Below are 22,224 nucleotides of genomic sequence, written 5' to 3'. Positions count from 1 at the left end.
TTAATAAATCAGTTGATTGGAAGGTCACTTATAAATTAAATATTTGTTAAAAAAATTAATTTTTGTAATAAAAGTAAATTTTTTTAAATATATGGCTCACTTCACCAAACTTTTAATTCATAGTCACATTTGATTTTTTTATAAAAAATTAAGTAATCGTGTGGGGAAAAAATAAGTATGCCGTTTTAATTGCCTATTTGTCTAATTTTAAAAATTCTTATTAGAGGTTTCAAAAATCGTATACAGGGTGAAATTCTTTTCAAAACCAAAACGAACTAATTGTATAAAGCCGTACCTGATTTTCTTCTAGTTTGAATAAATCAGTTGATTGGGTGGTAATAGTGTAACGATTGACCAAAATAAGAGACACATCGATCTTACCGTTCAAAAATTATGACGAATACAAATTTCTGTAAAAGTTAACATCTCGCCCTGTATATTATTAAACAATGGGAGCAAACACTTTTTAATGTTCATTTGTTATTCCCCATAGGGGCCACCATACGAGGTAGAAGTATGTACAGTTCCTCATGACTCACCCTGTGTATAGGCCTGGATGACAAGGTTCCACAATTAAAGTCACGTTCCACAATTAAAACTTCCTCTGTTCCAGTGTTCCCATACATCAATGTTTGTCCGACTTGACACCGTTAAGCTACTAACAAATTTTCAGCTTGATATTAATCAACTTTTTTTTGGTACGCGGGATCCAAGCCTAGTATATTTACTATTTATTTATATATGTCATTTTTACAACCATCGTAATATCGTACTATCGTAAACGACAAGCTCCAACTAAAATTATTCAAACAGGCATGGTCTGACAAAATATCGTGTTAACCATCAATTATGGTTATAATTAACCATTGTATTAACCAAAAAGTTGGTAGAAGAAAAAGTCGTCCCCTGAAAAATGTGCGCTTTGTCACTTACGATGTTTTGTCAAAAATACATCGATATATGTGTTGATATTAGTACGAGGTTATTCACTATTTATAAAATCTTATATTTTATTTCAAAATCTCATTATTGTTTATTAGGTACATTATTTTATTTTTTAACAACGTTTTACACAATGTCCATTATTAGTCTCTCTGATGTATCCTGGTTTACAAATACAACCTGGAGTACATACTGCAGAACAAACTCCACATTTTTAGCCTGGGTTCTTTGTTAGCAAGTTGGTTCTTTACAACAAGATTTACATGGTACATATCATTGGTTTGATCCACAATCCAAAAATTTAAATTATTTGTAAACAATAGTATGTTTTAGTAGTCGAATGGACTAAATAGGTACTCATATTGTTAAAATTTCATAAGCTGAAGAATTATGTTTAAAACTTGCTATTTTTTAAAAATTGTTGTACTTTAATAATGGTAAAAATTATCAAAGACACACAATAAGATGAAGAAAACCATAATGAATAGGATGATGTCGGTATTTACAAAAAAAAACAAACTTTAATATTAAGATATTTAAAAGCAAAGTAGTCCAGAGAAATAAGAAGAATTACCATATTAAAAGAATTTTAAAAAAGTGAAGAAACATTTCCAACAATTAGGGATGGCGGTTTTTGACAAAACACCGGTTTTCGGTTATACCGGTTTTTTTTGCTTACGGTTTAACCTGGCGGTTATAACCGGCCACAAAAAACCGGTTTTTGGAAAAACCGGTTTTCGGTTTTTTCAATCCAATAGGTTACAAAGTTACATTTACAATACACTTTAGTTTGCGATACTCCATTCGACTCGATATCAGTATGATCAAAATTAGTACTATCGAAAGAACATGTATTACTTTTACCACTTTTGTATATTTGTAGAATAGGTAATATATTTTAACTGATTTAATACTTCCTGTATGAGTGTATCGTTTTGAAAACGTAGCGAAATTCTTGGAGATTCGTATTCGTAATCAGTAATTCGATATTCATAGTCAGAGCATTATTTTTGGTAATCAGATAAAGGCATTCACCCACTTTCAATGTCAAGAGTTAAGTGTGAAAAATAGATGATGTTTGCTTCTAATTCAACCAAATCACTTCTTATGTAAATATTATGATTACAAATACCTTTTCAAGGAAATATTATAATACAACTTAATAATTGTTTCTGGCTGATGTGAGAGTGCACTTTCAGTTTGCTTCTGTATTTTATAACATAAAATAAAATTTGAATTATGGTTTTGTTTGGAATAATTACTTGAGAATAATAATTATGACTGGGATCCAAAATAATACCTAACCTAATCCTAATCACCGTAAAAACCTAATAACCGGTTTTTACTTTAAACAGAAAAACCGGTTATAACCGTGACAAAAAAACAACCGGTAAAACCGGTTATTGCGAAGTAAAAACCGGTTTTAGGTTTAAACCGGTAGGTTTTTCCCATCCCTACCAACAATGCAAAACATGATTCTAAACGAATTGATTTTTTTGCTTATAGTGCAGTCAGTCAGGGTATTTGTCTCCGAATTCCATCCTACTGCATCAATTTACTTGATATTTTCACTGTAAGTAGGAAATAGCTCAAGAAATAAAGTCTACCCTATATCGTATGGCGCTTTTATGTTGGGGGTGGTTCCCACCCCTCCTCGTGGATGGAAAATTTGTAGGTCAAAATCACCACGGAAGTGGTGAAAAACCTATTTTTAAATTGGCAACAGCATTAGATATGGCGGTTGTTAACACATCTGTAACGGGGCAAGTCTAAGTGAGTAATAGATAGTGTTAAGACAGCTTTTTTCTTTGCATTACATAAAAAAACTAATATTGATATTGGTTCAATTACATTTATTGTTGTTTACTGTCTAGGTAACTTTTTTAACAATGTTTCACACAAGGCCCATCTTCTGTAAGTCTGATATATCCTGGTAAACATTCACATCCGGGAAGGCATACTAGAGGGCAAACGTGGGTACATTTGGGAGGGCTTTTGTGTTGGCAGGTTGGTTCTTTGCAACAAGACTTACATTCTACTCTTTGTTGATGTGGACCACAACGATCTAAAAATTGAAATTTTTATTTTAAAATTATATTCAAGAATCAGTAGAACTGTTAAATTTCGGTAATATTCAAAGGTAAGCCTAATCTGCAAAAGTAAGCCTCCTTTCATATGATTTTCACATCAATATTACGTCAGTCGGTATAGGCAAGGAAGCAAAGAGAGCAACTATTTATACGAAGATATTGGTATCATACACGATAATTAGACCGAAATCATTAGACCGAAAGCAGTAGACCGAACTCATTAGACTGAAAAGCACTTTACCGAAACCTTACTAGACCGAACAGCATTAGACCGAAATGATAAATAAATTTAAAAAGTTTGCAGTAAATTATGCTAAGATTTTGTATATCTGTATTTTGTTTATTGTATTTTTTTGTATTATTTTATATATAGAGTGTGTAAATTGTTACTCTGTACAGTTTGATATGGAATAATTTTCATCCGTTAAACAAATTAGTGAAGGTAAGAATAAATTAAGGGTAGAGTGACGTTAACACCATTTTAACTATTTATAATAACCATCCAAATAACATTTAGTTGTAATTACATTAGTCTTATCTCTTTTACTGCGACAAGTAAAAAGAACTGCTTTTCGGTCTTCTGCTGTTCGGTCTAGTGGGGTTTCGGTAAAGTGTTTTTCGGTCTAATGAGTTCGGTCTACTGTTTTGGTCTAATGCTTTCGGTTTTCTTACAGTAAACCGAAGATATTGCAAGCATAAAGTTGGAAATACAACATTTAATTTTTAAATAAAAATACTATCATTTAGTACAGTTTACTATTTTGTTTCGATTTCCACTTTTTATTTTATTTCAAGTTTATTTTAAAGTTTCGATTTCCACTTTGGAAATAGTTCTCAAAATAAAAAATATTATATTAAAAATAATTTGTTTTTTTTGCTTTGTAAAAAAGTCTTCTAATATTTAAAATTTATTCGACTCATTTATGTTGACAATTTTAATTCGTTCGCTGACGGTTAAATATGGCAAAACCTATAAATTTTAAAGAACCGCTTAGATTAAAACCGTGAAAATCACCCTTTAATTAGCATCCCAAATGAAGTTAATCGTTACTACTTCACCAGTTGCTTTAGGTTGTATATAGAGAATACATAATCAAAGTAACTTGTGAAGCGATAACGATAAAATTTTTTTGGGGTGCTAATTGGGGGGTGATTTTTGTAATTCTTTTTACCAAAAAATAAGAGAGACCATCAAAATTTTAAGCGTAACTCACTTACTTTTAATGTTAGAACTTTTTTTGGAAATTAAAAATAAGCCTTTTTTTAAACAGTTTAAGTTTTAATGAACTTTCCCGCTTCGTTTTTTGTTTATTTCACATTGAAATATTCTATTTGGAATTTGACGAAGAACAACCTACTTTTCATTAGTTACAACTCTGCTTCTACCGGGGCTACAGACTTTATGCGTACAACATATTTTTCAATTTTTTATAAGCTATATTTTTGATAAGAATATTTTTTTCGATAAAATACTTACTTTTTGAGGTATTTGCGAAAAACCGTCCAAAAACATGTTTTTTCATGTTAAAAATGAACATATTCACTCGCAAATAACTCGAAGAGTATATTTACTACAATAACTTTCAATTTCTACTTTCTCTTGTAATTTGCACCTCATTTTGGGCCTTAACTAACTTTCAAAACTTTAAATACGTTTTCTCAACAATTTACAAATTTGCACTTACATCAGTGTTTCCCCAAAGGTGCGATATATTATGACAAAGTTGTTAAGCTAAAATAAATATCCCGATAGCGTATATTCCGAAGTTTTTGAATCGCAAGACAGATATTTCTACGTTAGTTGATACGTTCTTTTCATTAGGGTTTTTACTAAACTGTATACAATCAGATATAACTGTGATGGAGGTTTAGAGGTTAAACATAAAAATGATCCATTCTGTTACCAATAAAGAAATCCATGTTAAGGGGCCGCTCCCGTATGAAAAATTTTCTGATTCGGTTTCTTTGCAGATTTCTGTTCAAAAATGTCACGTTTAATAATAGGCTATTGATTATGTATTATAGAAAGGAACTACAACGTTAACGGAGTTTTATTGTTTAATATAGTGAATGGAACTCTAAATATGAAAAAACCGCGGAGTGCTACCATTTATAGAAGTGCGTTTTTGAGATAGTGGTAAATTAGTTCCTAGGCACAGAGCGAATTAGGGTGAGTTCTATGCACTTTTGGTACAAACACGTCTTCATGAAAATTGTTCAAAGTTAAATTTGCTATTGAAATGTCACATTTAAAAGTAAAATATTTATTTTTGCAAAACTATATTTAAAAGAAAAGCAAGAAAACAACACGAAAGGTAGCAATTTGGTTCCTTGCCTCATAACTTTTTTCTATGGGGATATAGGTATAAGCATTGCTTCACGGAAAAAAAACTTCCATCCTACCTCTTTAAAATGGTGTTTAGTAGAAGTCTCCATACTTTACAGTTTCCAAAATCTGATTTTTCAAACTTCGCTACTCACAGCGATTTTGACCCATTTTCCTTATTACTTCGCAAACATTGTCCTGTAACTTTTTTCTACGCAGCTTTAGGTATGTGCAATGGCACATTTTGTAGGAAGAAAAGTAAATTACCTTTAAAATGGTCTATTGTAGAAGGTTGTATGACTATTTTTAAGCAAGATATGGTTTTTGAAAATTGTATACTTTTTGATTTTTGATATATTTTTCGATTATTTTTAAATTTCTCATTATAACTTTTTTCATTGTATATTTAGGTATATAAATTGTGCAATAAAATAGAAAGCCTATTTTATTTACTTTAAAATAGTGTATTGTAAAAAATTCTATGACTATTTTTAAACAAGATATTCGTTCTCAAAATGTGACATATACATATGCCACAGGTCCCACTAAGCTGGAACATATGGAAACTTTTTTATTATTAACTTTATGAAAAAATTATTCTTTATAAAATGCTCTGCACAATCTTAAACCTGAGACGCAATCATCAGATATAAAATTTTATCAATAATTTACGAGGTATGTTAAAAAATATGAATTTGGTTCAAGAAAAAATACCTTTATATTTCACAATATCGCAAAGTGTTATTAAGAAAAGTTATTTGGAATTAAAAATTATGTTATAATATGCAACTATATTCTTCTAATTAAAAAAAATAAAAAATTTTAAAATTTTTCTCAAGTTACGGATACTTTTGGATATCCTTAGGATATCTTGTTTAAAAATAGTCCTAGAATTTTTTGCAATACGCCATTTTAAAGTAAATAAAATAAGCTTTTTTTATTGCAGAATGTATATACCTAAATGTACAAGAAAAAAAAAAGTCATACTAAGAAAATTAAACAATAATCATAAAAAATATCAAAAATCATTAGAAGTATAAAACCTTGAAAAAGCTTAAAAACCTTATACAATAGACCATTTTAAAGGTAATTGACTTCTATTTCTACTAAATGTACCATTACATATACCTAGAAATGCGTAGAAAAAAGTTACAGAACAATGTTTGAGAAATAATGGCGAAAATGGTCATAAAAATGCTGTGAGCGGCGAACTTTGAAAAATCCTATTTTGAAAAATGTAAAACCTAGTGATTTCTACTAAACGCCATTTTAAAGAGAATGCACTGAAGTTATTTTTCGCTAAAGCAATACCTATACCTATACCTATACCCCGAGGAAAAAAGTTATAGGGCAAAAAACAAAATTTCTTTCTTTGGTGTTTTTTTCTTGCTTTCCTTTGAATATATTTTTGTAAAAAAAATATTTTTGACTATAAAATGTAATATTTCGATAGTAAATTTAGCTTGCCACAATTTTCCCGTAGACGTGTTTGCACCAAAAGTGCATATAACTCACCCTAATTCAACCTGAGCCTAAGAACTAATTCACCCCTTTCTCAAAAACACACCTATTTAAATGATAGCACTCCGCGGTTTTTTTAAATATAGATGTCCGTTGACCATATGAGACAATAAAATCTCATTAACGTTGCAGTTCCTTTTAGCTCTCTTATTTTGAACATAATCAATAGCCTATAAATCTGACGACTATATATGGTACATATGATGTAACATGCGACGTGTATTGATCAGTCGAGCTCGGATGTTTAGTTCCGGTTTTTATGTCATTTCCAGATAAAAACTTATAACCGGAAGTTTGTCAAAAATGACTAAAATTTAGTGAAAATGTGTATCAATCGACGCAAAGCAACATGAGGAGTTCAAATATCGACATCCGGTTCTACGCTTGGTCGTAAAGTAAAATTGCTCCTTGAATATCAACAGAGTGGGTCAAAGAAAACAGTCCACCCGATATTAGACAGTATTTATTAGAGTTTAAGGAAATGACGAAACAGTTCGGTTTTTGATCTAAGGTTAACACATTTTTACGGTACATACATCTGTCATTTGTCAACCCCCTCTCTTCCACTTCGCCCACCCCTTATTTTTAAATAGTGAATAGGGGTCGTGTGCTAGCTCATTAGAAAGGTTATTCCATTCTCTATTCAGTAATATAAACATTAACATAATTATTGTTACAGTGTGCCCAAGAAAACAATTTTTTATTAAATTAATTGTCACTAAATGAAGAATGTATGTAATTTATTTATTTCAAAATATTTTATACTGTTGTGACAAAACAGAAAAAAATGTTTTTTGATAAATTAACTTTGCTTTTCGCTTAATTTCAATGTTCAAGCTGCCACCCATCTGCCTCTTGGTAGGTTGAATATTGAGTTTAAGCAACAAAAAATGTTTATTTATCAAATAAATATTTTTTCTGTTTTCTGTCAGCAGTAGAATGTATTTTAAGTTAAACAAATTACATACATTCTTCTTTTTGTGTCAATTAATTTAATTCAAAATAATTTTTCTTGGACATCCTGTATAAATAATTATGTCAATGTTAATATTACTGAATAGAGAATTGAAAACTTTTCAAATGAGCCAGCACACGACCCTTATTCCCTATTTAGAAATAAGAGGTGGGACAATTGGAAGGGAGGGGGTTGACAAATGACAGATATATGTACCGTAAAAATGTGCCCCTCTTAGATCAAAAATCGACCTGTTTGGTCATTTCCTTCAAATATAATAAATACTGCCAAATATCGAGGTGGACTGTTTTCTTTGGCCCACTCTGTATAACTAATCTTTTGTGAAATGTTAGTTAATTCTAAATTTATATTGCAAGTAGACATCTCTATTTACTCACCTTTTTGGCATTGGATTTGTGCAATCGCGAAAATTACAAAGGTAAATATCATTATCGTCTTCATTTTACAGCAGATGAATTACCTTGTAGTAATAAATAAGTAAACCTGTCAAGCTGCTTATATATACAAAAATATAATTATTATGTATTATGCACACCACGTTATCAATAAAAAACCCCAAACTTAACTGTATTGCATGGATAAAAAATATAAATTTTAAAAAAAGAAGCAGGAAAATTATGATTTTTAGTTAAAAGCCAAAAATTTAAAGAACAAAAAATAACAATATAAGAATCGGTAAAATCATAATATTGTATAAAATAATGATTAGACCTACTATTTTATACAGGGTGCCCCAAGACGTTCGGTAAGTAGCGGAACGGTCGAATATTTCGCGAAATGAACATCGGATCGAAAAACTGAAAAATACGTGTTCAAATTTTTAAAAATCTATAGAATGACATCAAATATGACCTTTATAACTACCTAACGTTAAAATCTGTAACTTGTTTTTGGAAACTCTCAGTTTTTATTTCAGATTTGGATTCCTTACGTAAAAGTAAGCCACTTTTATTCGAGACCTTTTTTCGAATTGTGGATAAAAGGCGCTATATCGTGATACCCTAGGTATAGTCCGTTCGCTAAACTCAGACTCAACTGGCTAGTGATTTAAGCTAGTAATTTTGCCAATTTGATAAAATTGCCAAAAAAATAATTACTAAATGGTTAATAATTACTAATTATTTAATAATTTTGCAAATTTTGTCAAAAAACAAAAAAGTTACGTACTAAATTCTTTAGCCATTTGCGTCTGAGTTTAGCGAACCGACTATAATAGTAATTTACGTAACAAGTTCCGAAAGTGATATTTTACGAGACTAGTAGGAAGTTCCCAGGGCGAGCCGTAGGCGAGTCCTGGAATCCTGTGAGTGCAGAGGGTGTCCAAAAATATTTTTTTAATTCAATTAATTGAGACAAAAAGAAGAATATATGTAACTTATTTCATTCAAAATTCGTTTTACTTTTGTCAGAAAACAGGAATACATGTGCATGTTTATTTGACAAATAATAAATATTGCTTTTCGCTTAAATTCAATGTTAGAGCTGCCACCCACCTGCCTCTTGGAAGTTTAACATTACGCTTAAGCGAAAATCAATGTTTATTTTTTAAATAAAACATTTTTATGTTTTCTGGCACTAATAAAATATATTTAGAATTAAACAAATTACATACATTCATCTTTTTCTACCAATTAATTTAATTTAAAAAACATTTTTTGGGCACCCTGTATAAATAATTATATTAATATTTACCGTTTACTTCTCTCCCGAAGCAAAAGAGCGATAGCACAAGTAGTTTCGATGTTATCCATTGCAAGACTGATGTAATTCTGCGACTTAAGTAAAAATCGCAAGTGGAGGCACCCACCACTCCCACCAGATTTTCTGCGACAGCGATTTTTTAGTCGCCGCGACTACAAATCGCAAGTGGAGTCCAGCAAGGAGTGAAATTAAACGAGAATGATACCTATTTTTAATTTATTTTTAATTTATTAAACCTCTGAAACATTAGCAAAATACCAAAGAAAATAAAAAAAATTATATAGCATCTTATTTGTGAAAAACAAATTCAATTTTTCCACTGCTGTTTTTTTGTACCGAGCTTCTCCTTTTACTCCTGGCAATTGGGTTACTAAATTATCAGCACTTATTCGCACGTTCTTTCGTTAATATAAGTATTTTTTTTATCGAGTGTATGTCACGTCCAACATCGGTCTCTGAGACAAAATTTGTCGATAATTCCATAATCACTTGACACTGAAGATTCAAACTTCAACACTAAAAACAGGTACCTGAATCAGGCAGCTACTGATGGCAGCGAAGATACATAACCAACAATTTGGATATAATCGTAAAAACTCTAAGTGGTCCGTCTCACAGACCAAATGTTAGTCACAGAAGGTTAAACTTAAAGGTTTTTGACGATATAATATTATTTAAGGTCATTTTTGATTGATATGAAGTGGTCCTGAATGGCGCGTAAGAAACCTTCTGTTTTAGATAATATCTTTCCTGATGTCCTGGTGTTCCTCAATTTAACTGGTATTGCGTCATGTACTTCATAAATTGCAAGATGTAAAGTAGATGTTTCAACCTGCTTCCGAAAAATAGCAATACGTTTTTCTAATTTTATTTATATCCAAGTCCCCTTCTTCGTAACTACCGCGGTAAAGTCAACGTTGTTCTTTGCACTGCGCTGCGTTGATGGTGTGTTTGTGTCTTTGTACTTTTCGCTGAATTTTTTTCATTTTATTTTTATTTATCTATCTATCTAGCGAGGTTCCTACAGCCTCTGCCGCTTCTCGCATTTCGACCGCCATATTTTTCTGTCCATCCAGTCGTCTTCTTTGATAGCTCTATCTCTCATGATGTGCCGTACATTTTCTTCCCAGGTAACTGAAGGCCTTCCCCTTATTTTCTTTGGTGTGGTATGCAATGTAAAGCTCTCTTTGGCCATCTATCTTTATTCATTCGTTGCACGTGACCATACCACACTAGTTGTCTCGTTTCAATTCTAGCTACAGTGGAATATACAATACAGTATTTGTCGTTTTTATATCTTCATTCCTGATGTGATATTTTTTGGATATATATACCACACGCTCTCCTTAGATAATCCATCTCTACTACTTCTATTCTTTTTCTGTATTTTTTCGTCAACTGCCAAACTTCTGCCCCATAAGTCATAATTTTATTTTTATGATATCTTTTTTTTGTCGGCATGTTTAAGACATTTTATTTGTACTGTGTAAGTATATACAGAGAGGGACAAAATTAGGGAATAAATTCATTTTTTCGAGAATGGGATATTTTGGAGGTAAATACTGAAACAGATCGATTTTTATTTTTAAATTACGTTTTTTTTTGCATAATATATATCATACTAGTGACGTAACCGATCTGAGCGTGATAACGTAATCGGTATTTTTTTAAATTAAACTAGGGGTCGTCTAATAGTTTATTTGAAAGTTTATTCAATTCTCTTTTCAGTACTATAAACATTACCATAATTATTTATACAGGGTGGCAAAAAAAATATTTTTGGATTAAATTAATTTACACGAAAAGAAGAATTTATATAATTTATTTAATTAGAAATACATTTTACTGCTGCCAAAAAAAAATTATTTGACAAATAAACATTGCTTTTGAGTTAATTTAAAATTTCAAGCTACCACCCACCTGCCTCTTGGCAGTTTGAACGTCTTATTTTAGCGGAAAGCAATGTTTATTTGTAATATAAATATTTTTTCTGTTTTTTTGGCTATACATTCTTCTTGTGTGTGAACTAATTTATTTAAATTTTTTTTTGACACCCTGTATAAATAATTATGGTAACGTTTGAATTAGAGAAAAGAGAATTGAATAATCTTTCAAATAAACCACCACAGGACCCCTATTCTCGTATAAAGAATTATCGACTACGTCATCACGCCCAGATGGATGACTCCACTATTATGATAATAATATAAATATGCCAACAACTTATAATTTAAAAATAAAAATCGAATTTGTTCCGGGTCTCTCTCCAAAATCACCCAATCTCGAAAAAATGAATTTATTCCATAATTTTGCCAATCACTATACTTATGTATTGTCACACCTATCTTCGTGTTTTTGTTAATTTATGTTATTATTATATTAGTATTAGTATGTGTAATATTTGATGTATGAAGTTTCAGTTGTATTTAAATATTAAAACCCTTTTTTTTATTTATTTTAAAATTTATTTTTAACCAGAAGTTCTTTAACTGTCACAATTTATATAAACCAAATTAACATACATTTTGTTTCAAATACGATATTGTTATTTACTCCCTATATTATTATTACAACTACTTATCCCTTCTAATGTGACATCTTTGTACACACGGCCCATTTTCGGACTTTCTGATGTATCCTGGTAGACAAACACAGCCTGTACGGCATATTGCAGGGCAAATATCACATCTAGGAGGGATTCTCTGCTGGCACGTTGGTTCTTTACAACAAGATTTGCATTCTATAAATTGCTCATTTGGACCACAAAGACCTAAAAATTAAAACATTTGTTATAAACGTATAATGGTAGATGAGCAAAGTATGCTAAATGTGCAGTCACTCGAGCGTTATGGGGACCTATTGGGTTGTGAGAAGTAGGTCCTAAAACCAAAAAAAGTTAAACAAAGTTTCCCGTTTTAGTGGGGACTTTCCATTTTTTAATTTAATTTTCCATTTTCCAACAATCGTTTTTTTAGATTATAGCGCCACCTATCCATAATTGAAAAAAATGTCTTGAATAAATTTACTTATTTTTACGTAAGGAAGCCAAATCTGGAATAAAAAATGGGGGCTCCCATTTAAGGTTTTTAAAGTAACCCCTGACACCACCTCCGTGGGGGCCGGGTTTGGTGGCATTCGATAGATTTTTCAAAAATATTGAATAAGAGTATTTTTCAGCTTTTCGATCTGATGTTAATTTCGCGAAATATAGCAGCATTCGTATTTAAAATTTTAAATTTACTCCCCACCTCTCTCCGTGGGGAGTCGTGTTTGGTATCATTCGATAGATTTTTGAAAAATATTGAGTATTTGAGTATTGAGTATTGTATTTTTTAGTTTTTGAAGTTATACTTCTTTACGCGCGATATGAGGGTGAATTTTTATATGTTAAAACCTACGCTCCCGGCGCATGCGCATTATAACTTTGTTCTGATTGGATGTTCAAATGACATGTCAAAAATTATCCAATATGGCAGCTGTAGCGCAGCTGTGGTTTGGACGGTTGACGGTTTGGTTATGTATGGTTGTTGCGTTTTAAAATTTGTGGGAAGAGAAACAACAAAGGTTAGTTAATAGTTATACTGCCTTTTTAAATAGTTTTCATATTATATTTTTGAAGTTATACTTCAAAATGATTTAATTTATGTATGTATCAGTCCAGAAAAGTTGTGGAAAGCATATATTAGTGTTTTTAAATATATTTTTCTACAAACGTGTTAAAAATGCAATTTTTAGGACTCCATAGGAGCGTTAAAAATGCTACTTTAAGGCACTAGTGCTTTAAAATTTTTAAGGCACTACAGTTAAAAGTTAATTGTCAAATTGTGTAACGTCAAAATATTTATATTTCATTTATTAACATTAATATTAATAATACAACTTGCGCAATTTGAAAAAGGTGGTTTAAAAGGTTTTTTATTATAATTTTGTGTCTTTGGATTTGTCTTACTTGGGCGTAAAATAATAAAATATCTATTTTTATATTTCACTTGTCACCGTGATGTATAATTATGTATATCTGAAAGGTAAGTAGCATGCGGCTTGATGGCCTTGTTGGTAGAGCATTGGACCAGAGATCAAAAAATCGCGAGATTGCGGGTTCAAATCCCGGACGATTCATATTTTTTTCTTTTTTTTTTTTTTTTTTAATATTTGGCATTGTTAAGTTTCGGTTCATTTTTGGTAATTATTGTTAATTTTTTGTATTGTAACTGTTAAGTAGGTATATTTATTTCGTTGAAATTATATTATAATAGAAGTATAACTTCTTACGTGCGTACAAAGTACACACACATTCTTTTTTCGATCTGTCATTCATTTCGCGAAATATTCGCTTTTTTCTTGTGAAACTTTGGGAATTTCCTTACGCTCTGCTCAAATCGTCAGATTTTTGAAATATACACTGTTTTGCATGTACTTAACTTCTCCTCCTCCCTTAGCCTTCAGTAATCCAACTTTGGACATAGCCCTCCTCCAATTCAATGCAGTGTTGTCTATTTTGAGCCACCTGTTTCCAGTTGTATTCCGAACTTCTTTATGTCATCAGCTCATCTCATTTGTGACCTACCTCTACTTCTTCTTCCCAACCACTGTCTCCATTGTTGTATTTCGTGATTCCATCTTTTATCCTTCAGTCGGGAATTGTGTCCTGCGAAGCTCCATTTCAATTTCTCAGCGTGTTGTCCTGCGTCTTTTACTTTGGTTTTGCTTCTAATCTATTTTATTTTTTTTTGTACTTAACTTACCTTATCTTAATCTGACGATTTCGAGTTTTTTTAACGATAGATTTTTTTTGCCTCCCCCCCTTAACAAACTCCCCTGCATTAAGAGCCAATATATGGTAGAGGCACATTTTCAAGGTAAAAGGTTTCTCCCCATGTTATAATCTGACACGCTCGAGTAACTGCAAAAATCCCCGCTTGGGCTCCTCTACGATAAAGACATTGTAGTAAAATCAACCATTTGGGAAAATTCTAAACATTATTAATCTTTACAAGAATTCTGCATTGGCAGATTAGATCTCTACAAAAATATGTGCATTCAATTAATTTTTGATTTTAACTAAAAAATAAAGACAACGCCATTTTTTCTTCTTCTACTTTTTTCCATTATAATCTCCAGTCTATTTTCAAAGTTGCCATCCCTGAGGTCTTTATCTATCATAGTATTTCCTATGTAAGTTTTCCATCTTATAGCAGTTCTTCCTCTTCGTCTTCTTCCCGGTGGGTTCGTGTCTAGTATTTTTTTTGGCCACGTGTCCTCCGACATTCTTTGTACATGCCCGTACCATTACGGGGCTATGTTTTCCAACGGGTTTGTAATTTGAGAATTCTACTTCTAATCTGTTCCATATTTCCTCTGACAGCCACCTGTCCTCCGATATTCTTTGTACATGTCCGTACCATTACAGGTAGTCTAGGCGCCAGAGGGGTCACCGTGTCCTTTTCAATTCTGATGGACAAACTCAACGGTTTCTTATGGATTTTTGGCTGCTGATTACGAATTTCGAGGGTGGATTTCGATCCGAGTGGTCAATAAATTGTTATAAACAATTTAATTGTTTATAAATTGTTTATAAGGCTCTGGCTCATAAACTAAAAGAGTTAAAAAAGAACATTTCAAATAAAATTTGTTCGCTAATAAAAACCGAAGAAAAAAACGTTTATTAAACTTAAATCCAACAGTTAGAACTCAAGATATTGTAAAATTAGTGCACAATGCAAATTGCAAATTGCAAAATAAGTATTTTATCGATCGTAACTTAGCTTCTACGCATGCAAATGGGCCCTAGAGGATCTCACTTTAAAGCTTTATTAATAGGCTTCCAAACAAAGTTCGTTAAATTATTTGATCTTCATTTGTTTTAAAGTTATAGCCGTTTGAATTTAAAATTTTGTTAAAAAAAGTGTACATCAATTTGTTTATAAGGGTTTCAAGTAAATTTGAGCTCTAAACATTTATACTTTAATTAACAATAATGATAGAAAAATTTAAATGGAACATTTTGAGCTTTTTAAAATGTTCGTAAGTTTATTTTTGGTCAAGTTATCGATATTTTAATGGCGCGCTATGAGGCGCAAAAGCGGCTCACAGTCAAGTATGTAAGTATTTTTCGACGCTTTATCGATCGTAACCCGGCTTCTACGCATGAAAATGAGCCAATATGTGATATCCATATAAAAATGAATCAAATTCTTTTACATCATCATCATTGCATATAAGACGAGCATTTATGTTGTGGCGGCATACACACAATTGACGTGCCTTGATGATGTTGCAAAAGAACTAGATCCACTTTATATGGATATCATCTAGATCAGTGGCTCTTAACCTTTTTAAGTGATATACCACCTACAGTTATTTTTATTATTTTTGGTACCACCTATATTTTTAAATTGTATTATCAATACTTACTAAGTACTACTATTTAAATTTTTTCTGTGTTTTGTGTACCACCGCCAATAATGATATGTACCACCAGTGGTACATGTACCACAGATTGAGAACCTCTGATCTAGATAATTAGACTCTGAAGCCCCAGAAAGTTTTAGTTTTACTTCCCACGAGAACATACTTAGTACCACCATGTAACTGTAAAAATTGCTCTAAGAACTTATGCAGATGTAAAGAAGCTGAGATTCTCTGTATATCTCGATGCAGATGCATGAAAGATAATGTTTGTAAAAATAGTATTAATAAATAATGTCAACTTACTTTTTAGTTATATTTCTGAAATATTAGTTTTTAATGGTTTTTTTTTCTCATTTATTACAAAAAATAGGAGACAAAATAAATAGAATGAAAGGTGATACGAGGTAGAGTATGATGATTTAATTATAAAAATTATATGATAAAATTTTATTAGGATCTTCAAAAATGAAAAATGAAGATAACGTATATAATATACATAGAAATTATAATTTGCATCGAGAAATTAGGGCTTGTCCATATGTGGGCGGTTTGTCAACGTCGACTGCGCGGTTTACCTGTTTCCCCTTGTTTTTTTTTTGGTATTAGGGTGAAACTTCAAAGGCGGCATTAGGGTGAGATCAAGTAAAACAGGTAAACCACGCAGTCGACGTTGGCAAACCGCCCACATATAAACAAGCCCTTTGCTCGTGAACCTTTACGCGGTGAGTCAATCTCGCGCCTCAGAGCGCTCTATTAAAATATCGATATCTTGGCCAAAAATAAACATACTAACATTTTCTTAAGCTCAAAATGTTTCCTTTGAGTTCTTCTATCATTATTTTTAATTAAAGTACAAATGTTTATAGCTCAAATTTGCTTGAAACCCTTTTAAACAAATTAATTTACAATTTTTTAAGAAAATTTTAACTTTAAACGAATATAACTTTAAAACAAATGAAGAAAAAGTAATTTAACAAACTTTTTTGGAAGCATATTCATTAAACTTTAAGATGAGACATTCTAAGGCTCATTTGCATGCGTAGAAGCCGAGTTACGATCGATAAAGCTTCGAAAAATACTTATTTTGCAATTTGCATTGTGCACTAATTTTACAATATCTTGAGTTCTAATCAATGGATTTAAGTTTAGTAAACGTTTTTTTCTTTGTTTTTTATTACCGAACAAATTTTATTTAAAACATTCTTTTTTATCTCTTTTACTTTATGATCCACAACCTTATAAACAATTTATAAACAAATAAATTGTTTATAACAATTTTTTGACCACTCGGATCAAATTCCACCCTAGAAATTCGTAATCAACAGCCAAAAATCCATAAGAAACCGTTGAGTTTGTCCATCAGAATTGAAAAGGACACGGTGACCTCTATTTGGCGCCTACATAGACTAAGGGCTGTGTTTTCCAAATTGTTTGAAATTGAGTATTCTACTTCAAATCTGTTCCGTAGTTCCTCTGTTCTTATTCTATCCTCTCTGGTGACTTGTAGACATCTTCTCATACATTCTCATCATAATTGGACCGTTCGTGTTTTATTTCGTATTGTTGTTGTCATTCGCCATACTTTCGCTGCATATAAAGTAAAATTGAGCACTATGGTCTGAAAAATACTTTTTTTGTTTTCTTGTTAGATTATTGTTCATATCACTTCATGGAGTGCTTTCAAGGCTTGTTTTCCCTGTGCTATTTTTCATTTCTATATCTTTCATGAGGCCCCAAATCACATGGGCAGATGATATCAAGAAACACGTGAGCTCTAGGTGGATAACTGTAGCGGTAAAGAAAACAATGGAAAAGGATTAATGAGGCCTATGTCCAAAAATGGAACAAATTAGATATACTAAATTTACATATGAACAAATCATGATTTCCAAAGTTTATACATTGTAAATTATGATTCGGGAGTGCCCCTAGTAGCATATAACGTGCCTTGTTTTGTTTATTTCTACTGCATATTGATTGTAAATTTAGTATAGATAGATCGATATCTCTCATACAAGTAACATCTTTTCTTCATTAACCCTAAATTCTTAAAAGTCTTGTTCCACATTTTCTATACCTACCATCTTTTCAAAGCCTGGTCGATGTATATTTTTTTTATATTTACTTTTACATTTTATACTTACATTTTTTTAAGTAAATAAATTGTAAATCCTTAAAATAACCGAATCATCAAAATCTATTCCAGTTTGGACGATTTTTGTTTATAAGTTTAATACTACGACCTATATACAGGGTGTTTCATTAATAATTGTCTATATAGCAACTGGAGAAACCTTAGCACAAAATACGAACACTTAACCTAAAACACTTAATAAAAAGTGGTTCCTTACGAGTTACGATCGATAAAGCTTCGAAAAATACTTATTTTGCAATTTGCATTGTGCACTAATTTTACAATATCTTGAGTTCTAATCAATGGATTTAAGTTTAGTAAACGTTTTTTTCTTTGTTTTTTATTACCGAAAAAATTTTATTTAAAATATTCTTTTTTATCTCTTTTAGTTTATGATCCAGAGCCTTATAAAGAATTTATAAACAATTAAATTGTTTATAACAATTTTTTGACCACTCGGATCAAATTCCACCCTAGAAATTTGTAATCAACAGCCAAAAATCCATAAGAAACCGTTGAGTTTGTCCATCAGAATTGAAAAGGACACGGTGACCTCTATTTGGCGCCTACATAGACTAAGGGCTGTGTTTTCCAAATTGTTTGAAATTGAGTATTCTACTTCAAATCTGTTCCGTAGTTCCTCTGTTCTTATTCTATCCTCTCTGGTGACTTGTAGACATCTTCTCATACATTCTCATCATAATTGGACCGTTCGTGTTTTATTTCGTATTGTTGTTGTCATTCGCCATACTTTCGCTGCATATAAAGTAAAATTGAACACTATGGTCTGAAAAATACTTTTTTTGTTTTCTTGTTACAGGGTGTTTTATCTAAAAATTTAAAAACAATTTTTGCTCAGAATTTTAAAACTATTCCACGTATCCTTTTCATACTTAGCAGAAAGTGCAACTACTATATACCCTACTAAATTATGATAAACAAACGTTTCTAGCTACTACCAGAGGCGTACGACAGGGGATAGTGGATGGTTGACCCTTCTCAAATTCTACGCCACTGGAGGAATTACTATTTTAGTGCCATTTTTAGATTCTCCAATACTATCTACGTAAATACTATACTCTTCATTGGTAACGATGTAGTCATTAGTTTTCGAGATATTTGAAGTTAAATATGAAACGGCACAGTGCACAGTTATTTTGATTAATTTATGATATGATTCATATGATTAAAATTTAAAACTTATTTGTACCCAGTACTTTAAAACTATTTGGCTTATCCTTATCATACTCGCCAGAAAGTGTAGGTACTGTAGACCCTACTAAATTAAGATAAATAAACGTTTCTAGCTACTACCAGAGGCGTACGATAGGGGATAGTGGCTGGTTAACCCTTCCCAAATTCTACGCCACTGACGAAATTGCTATTTTAGTGTAATTTTTTGAGTTTCCAATACTTTTTATGTAAATAATATACTCTTCATTTGTAACGATAAAATTATTAGTTTTCGAGATATTTGAAGTTAAAATCAAGTGACACAATACATTAATCAAAATAGCCGTGTCGTTTCATTTTTAACTTCAAATATCTCGAAAACTAATGACTTTATCGTTACAAATAAAGAGTACATTATTTTCATAAAAACTATTGGAGAATCCAAAAATTAAACTAAAATAGGAATTCCGCCAGTGGCGTAGAATTTGGAAAGGGTCAACCATTCACTTTCCCCCTTCGTACGCCTCTGGTCATATCCAGAAACGTTTGCTTAACATAATTTCGTAGATTGTACAGTACCTATGCTTCCTGACAAGTATGAAAAGGATAGGTCTAATAATTTTAAAATGGTGAGCAAAAATAATTTTTAAATTTTTAGATAATTCAGTAAGGAATAAGGAACCCCATTTTATTTAACTGATTTAGGTTAAATCTTAGTATTTTGTGCTAAGGTTTCTCCAGTTACTATATGGACAACTATTAATGAAACACCCTGTATAAGCGGTCTATATACAAAGTGTAATAAAAATGCAGGTCACAAATTAAATCACATATTATATTGGGACCAAAAATGGTTCGATTGAACCTAATTTACCTTAGTACAAATGTGAACATATAAAAGTTACTTTGAAGTTACAAAATTAAAATCGATTTTTTCCAATATATCAAAAACTATTAGAGATTTTTTATTGAAAATGGACATGTGGTATTCTTACTTATGATAGGTACGTCTCAAAAAAAATAACAGTGAAATTTGTACACCCCATAAAAATTTGATGGAGGTTTTGTTCCCTTAAACACCCCAAATGTTTGTGTACGCAACAATTAAATTCATATTGTGGTACCATCAGTTAAACAAAATATTTTTAAAACTTTTTTGCCTCCTAGTATTTTTTCAGTAAACGATTTTTTATCGAGATATTAATGTGTTCCAAAATATACAAAAAATACCTGTAAATTCACAATAATATTTTATATGATTAGGTACCAGGTCTCTATCTTACTTACCATGTAAAAAATTGTGTTGGATTTTATAAATGTTCAAAATATCTCGATAAAAACTGACTTATCGAAAAATTATAAAGAGACAAAAAAGTTTTAAAAATATTTTGTTTAACTAACGGTACCACAATAATAATTTAATTGGAACGTACACAAATATTTGGGGGGGTTTAAAGGAACAAAACCCCCATAAAATTTTTATGGGGTGCACAAATTTCACTTTATTTTTTTTAAGATGTTCCTGTGACAAAAATGCCACATGTCCATTGTCAATAAAAAATCTGTAATAGTTTTCAAAATATAGGAAAAAATCGACTTTTATTTTGTAAACTCAAGGAGCTATATTATATGTGCATATTTGATTATGTGATTTAATTTATGATCTGTATTTTTGTCACACCCTACATACGGCAAATTATAAATATATGTATTAAGAGAATGTTATTCGTCAGCTCTAATTATGAATTTCGAATAAAAATACAACCTAATGAAGTAAAAGAAATAGGTATGTAATATACACTACGGGAAAAATTGAAAATTAGCCTATAAATTAAGACAAGTATCATTTAAATTAAAGACGAGGGATACATGGATAATTAGATAAAAATGTAGAAGACTAGGTATATAAATATAAAAAAGAAAAGAGCAAACTAATGAAAAATTAATATTTCAACCCTTTCGGTACCTACTCGCGGAGATATTGGCAACCATTAATATACACAGTGGACTGACTGTAAGTATCTATGATTTTTTTTAATAAATATTTTCACTTTTATATAAAATGCATATTATCGGTGGTTATACAGTGATGAGCGCGCCAATAACTGGCAAAATAACGCAAAAGGTGGAAAACATATCTATAAATATCTACAAAACATGGTCTATAAATAGGAATCTGGCTTATAATAAGTTAAGCCTTTTTTAATACCTTCAAATATTGAAGGTGAATGAGGGATCTTTGTGTTATAACCTAGCTACCATTCTACCGTTTTTTTAGCCGTTGTCTAGATTTTGAATAAATCAAGGAATTTTTCGAAAATTCTTCTTAACAAAACAAATACATAAAAATATTATTCTAAAAGATCTTTAGTCTTGTATGTTACTTGCCAAATTAGTTTGTCCTGAAATCGGGTTTGGCCGGTAACATATTATATAGATACCAATTTTTAATTAATTGTTGAATTTCTTGTCACCAGTTAAAGCTTTTAAAAATGTAGTTTCATCTAAAATTATAGTCGGATACAAAAAAATGTAGATTTACTTACCTTTTTGGCACTGGATTTGTGCAATCGCGAAAATTAAAAAGGCAAATAAAATTATCGTCTTCATTTTACAGCAGGTGAATTACCTCATAATAATAAACAATTAAAACTCTCGAGCTGCTTATATACACAAAAACATCAAATTATATATTCCGCACACCACGTTATCAATAACAAAATCCCAAACGAAAGTATATAATATATTGCATTGATAAAGAATATCAAGGAAAACCTTGGACATCCAAGATGAAAAATAAACTAGGGGAAAACCCTTTTTTGTTTTTATTCTTAATTCAGAGCATTCTATAATTCCCCGGAAAAAAATATACATTATAATATACGAGGTCAATGTAGTGTAAGCAAGTCCATTATTTTAATTATAGAAATGAACGATATTGTTTTAAAAC

At 30.9% G+C, this 22,224-nt stretch overlaps 2 protein-coding genes across 3 annotated transcripts; both read right to left on the bottom strand.

Moving 5' to 3' along the window:
- Positions 1–2,780: 2,780 nt before the first annotated feature.
- Positions 2,781–9,716, bottom strand: LOC114328747 (chymotrypsin inhibitor-like). Of its 2 annotated transcripts, none has more exons than XR_003652215.2 (2): positions 9,548–9,716; positions 2,781–3,007 (listed from the first exon to the last, which is right to left on the bottom strand). XR_003652215.2 is itself a non-coding variant. In XM_028277699.2 (2 exons), exons 1-2 carry the CDS (start codon positions 8,294–8,296, stop codon positions 2,826–2,828), a joined length of 246 nt encoding a protein of 81 aa, XP_028133500.2. In that variant the 5' UTR covers positions 8,297–8,338; the 3' UTR covers positions 2,781–2,825. The 2 variants fall into 2 exon arrangements, 1 of the variants encoding a protein (XP_028133500.2); XM_028277699.2 differs by lacking the exon at positions 9,548–9,716 and adding an exon at positions 8,233–8,338.
- Positions 9,717–11,998: 2,282 nt separating this feature from the next.
- Positions 11,999–22,224, bottom strand: LOC114328759 (chymotrypsin inhibitor). The gene is made up of 2 exons (XM_028277715.2): positions 21,821–22,224; positions 11,999–12,326 (listed from the first exon to the last, which is right to left on the bottom strand). Exons 1-2 carry the CDS (start codon positions 21,882–21,884, stop codon positions 12,130–12,132), a joined length of 261 nt encoding a protein of 86 aa, XP_028133516.2. The 5' UTR covers positions 21,885–22,224; the 3' UTR covers positions 11,999–12,129.

The sequence above is a fragment of the Diabrotica virgifera genome, chromosome 1, assembly GCF_917563875.1.
Source record: "Diabrotica virgifera virgifera chromosome 1, PGI_DIABVI_V3a".
NCBI lineage: Eukaryota > Metazoa > Arthropoda > Insecta > Coleoptera > Chrysomelidae > Diabrotica > Diabrotica virgifera.
Note: the sequence above shows the minus strand (reverse complement) of the source record. Positions and strands in the feature narration are given on the sequence as shown.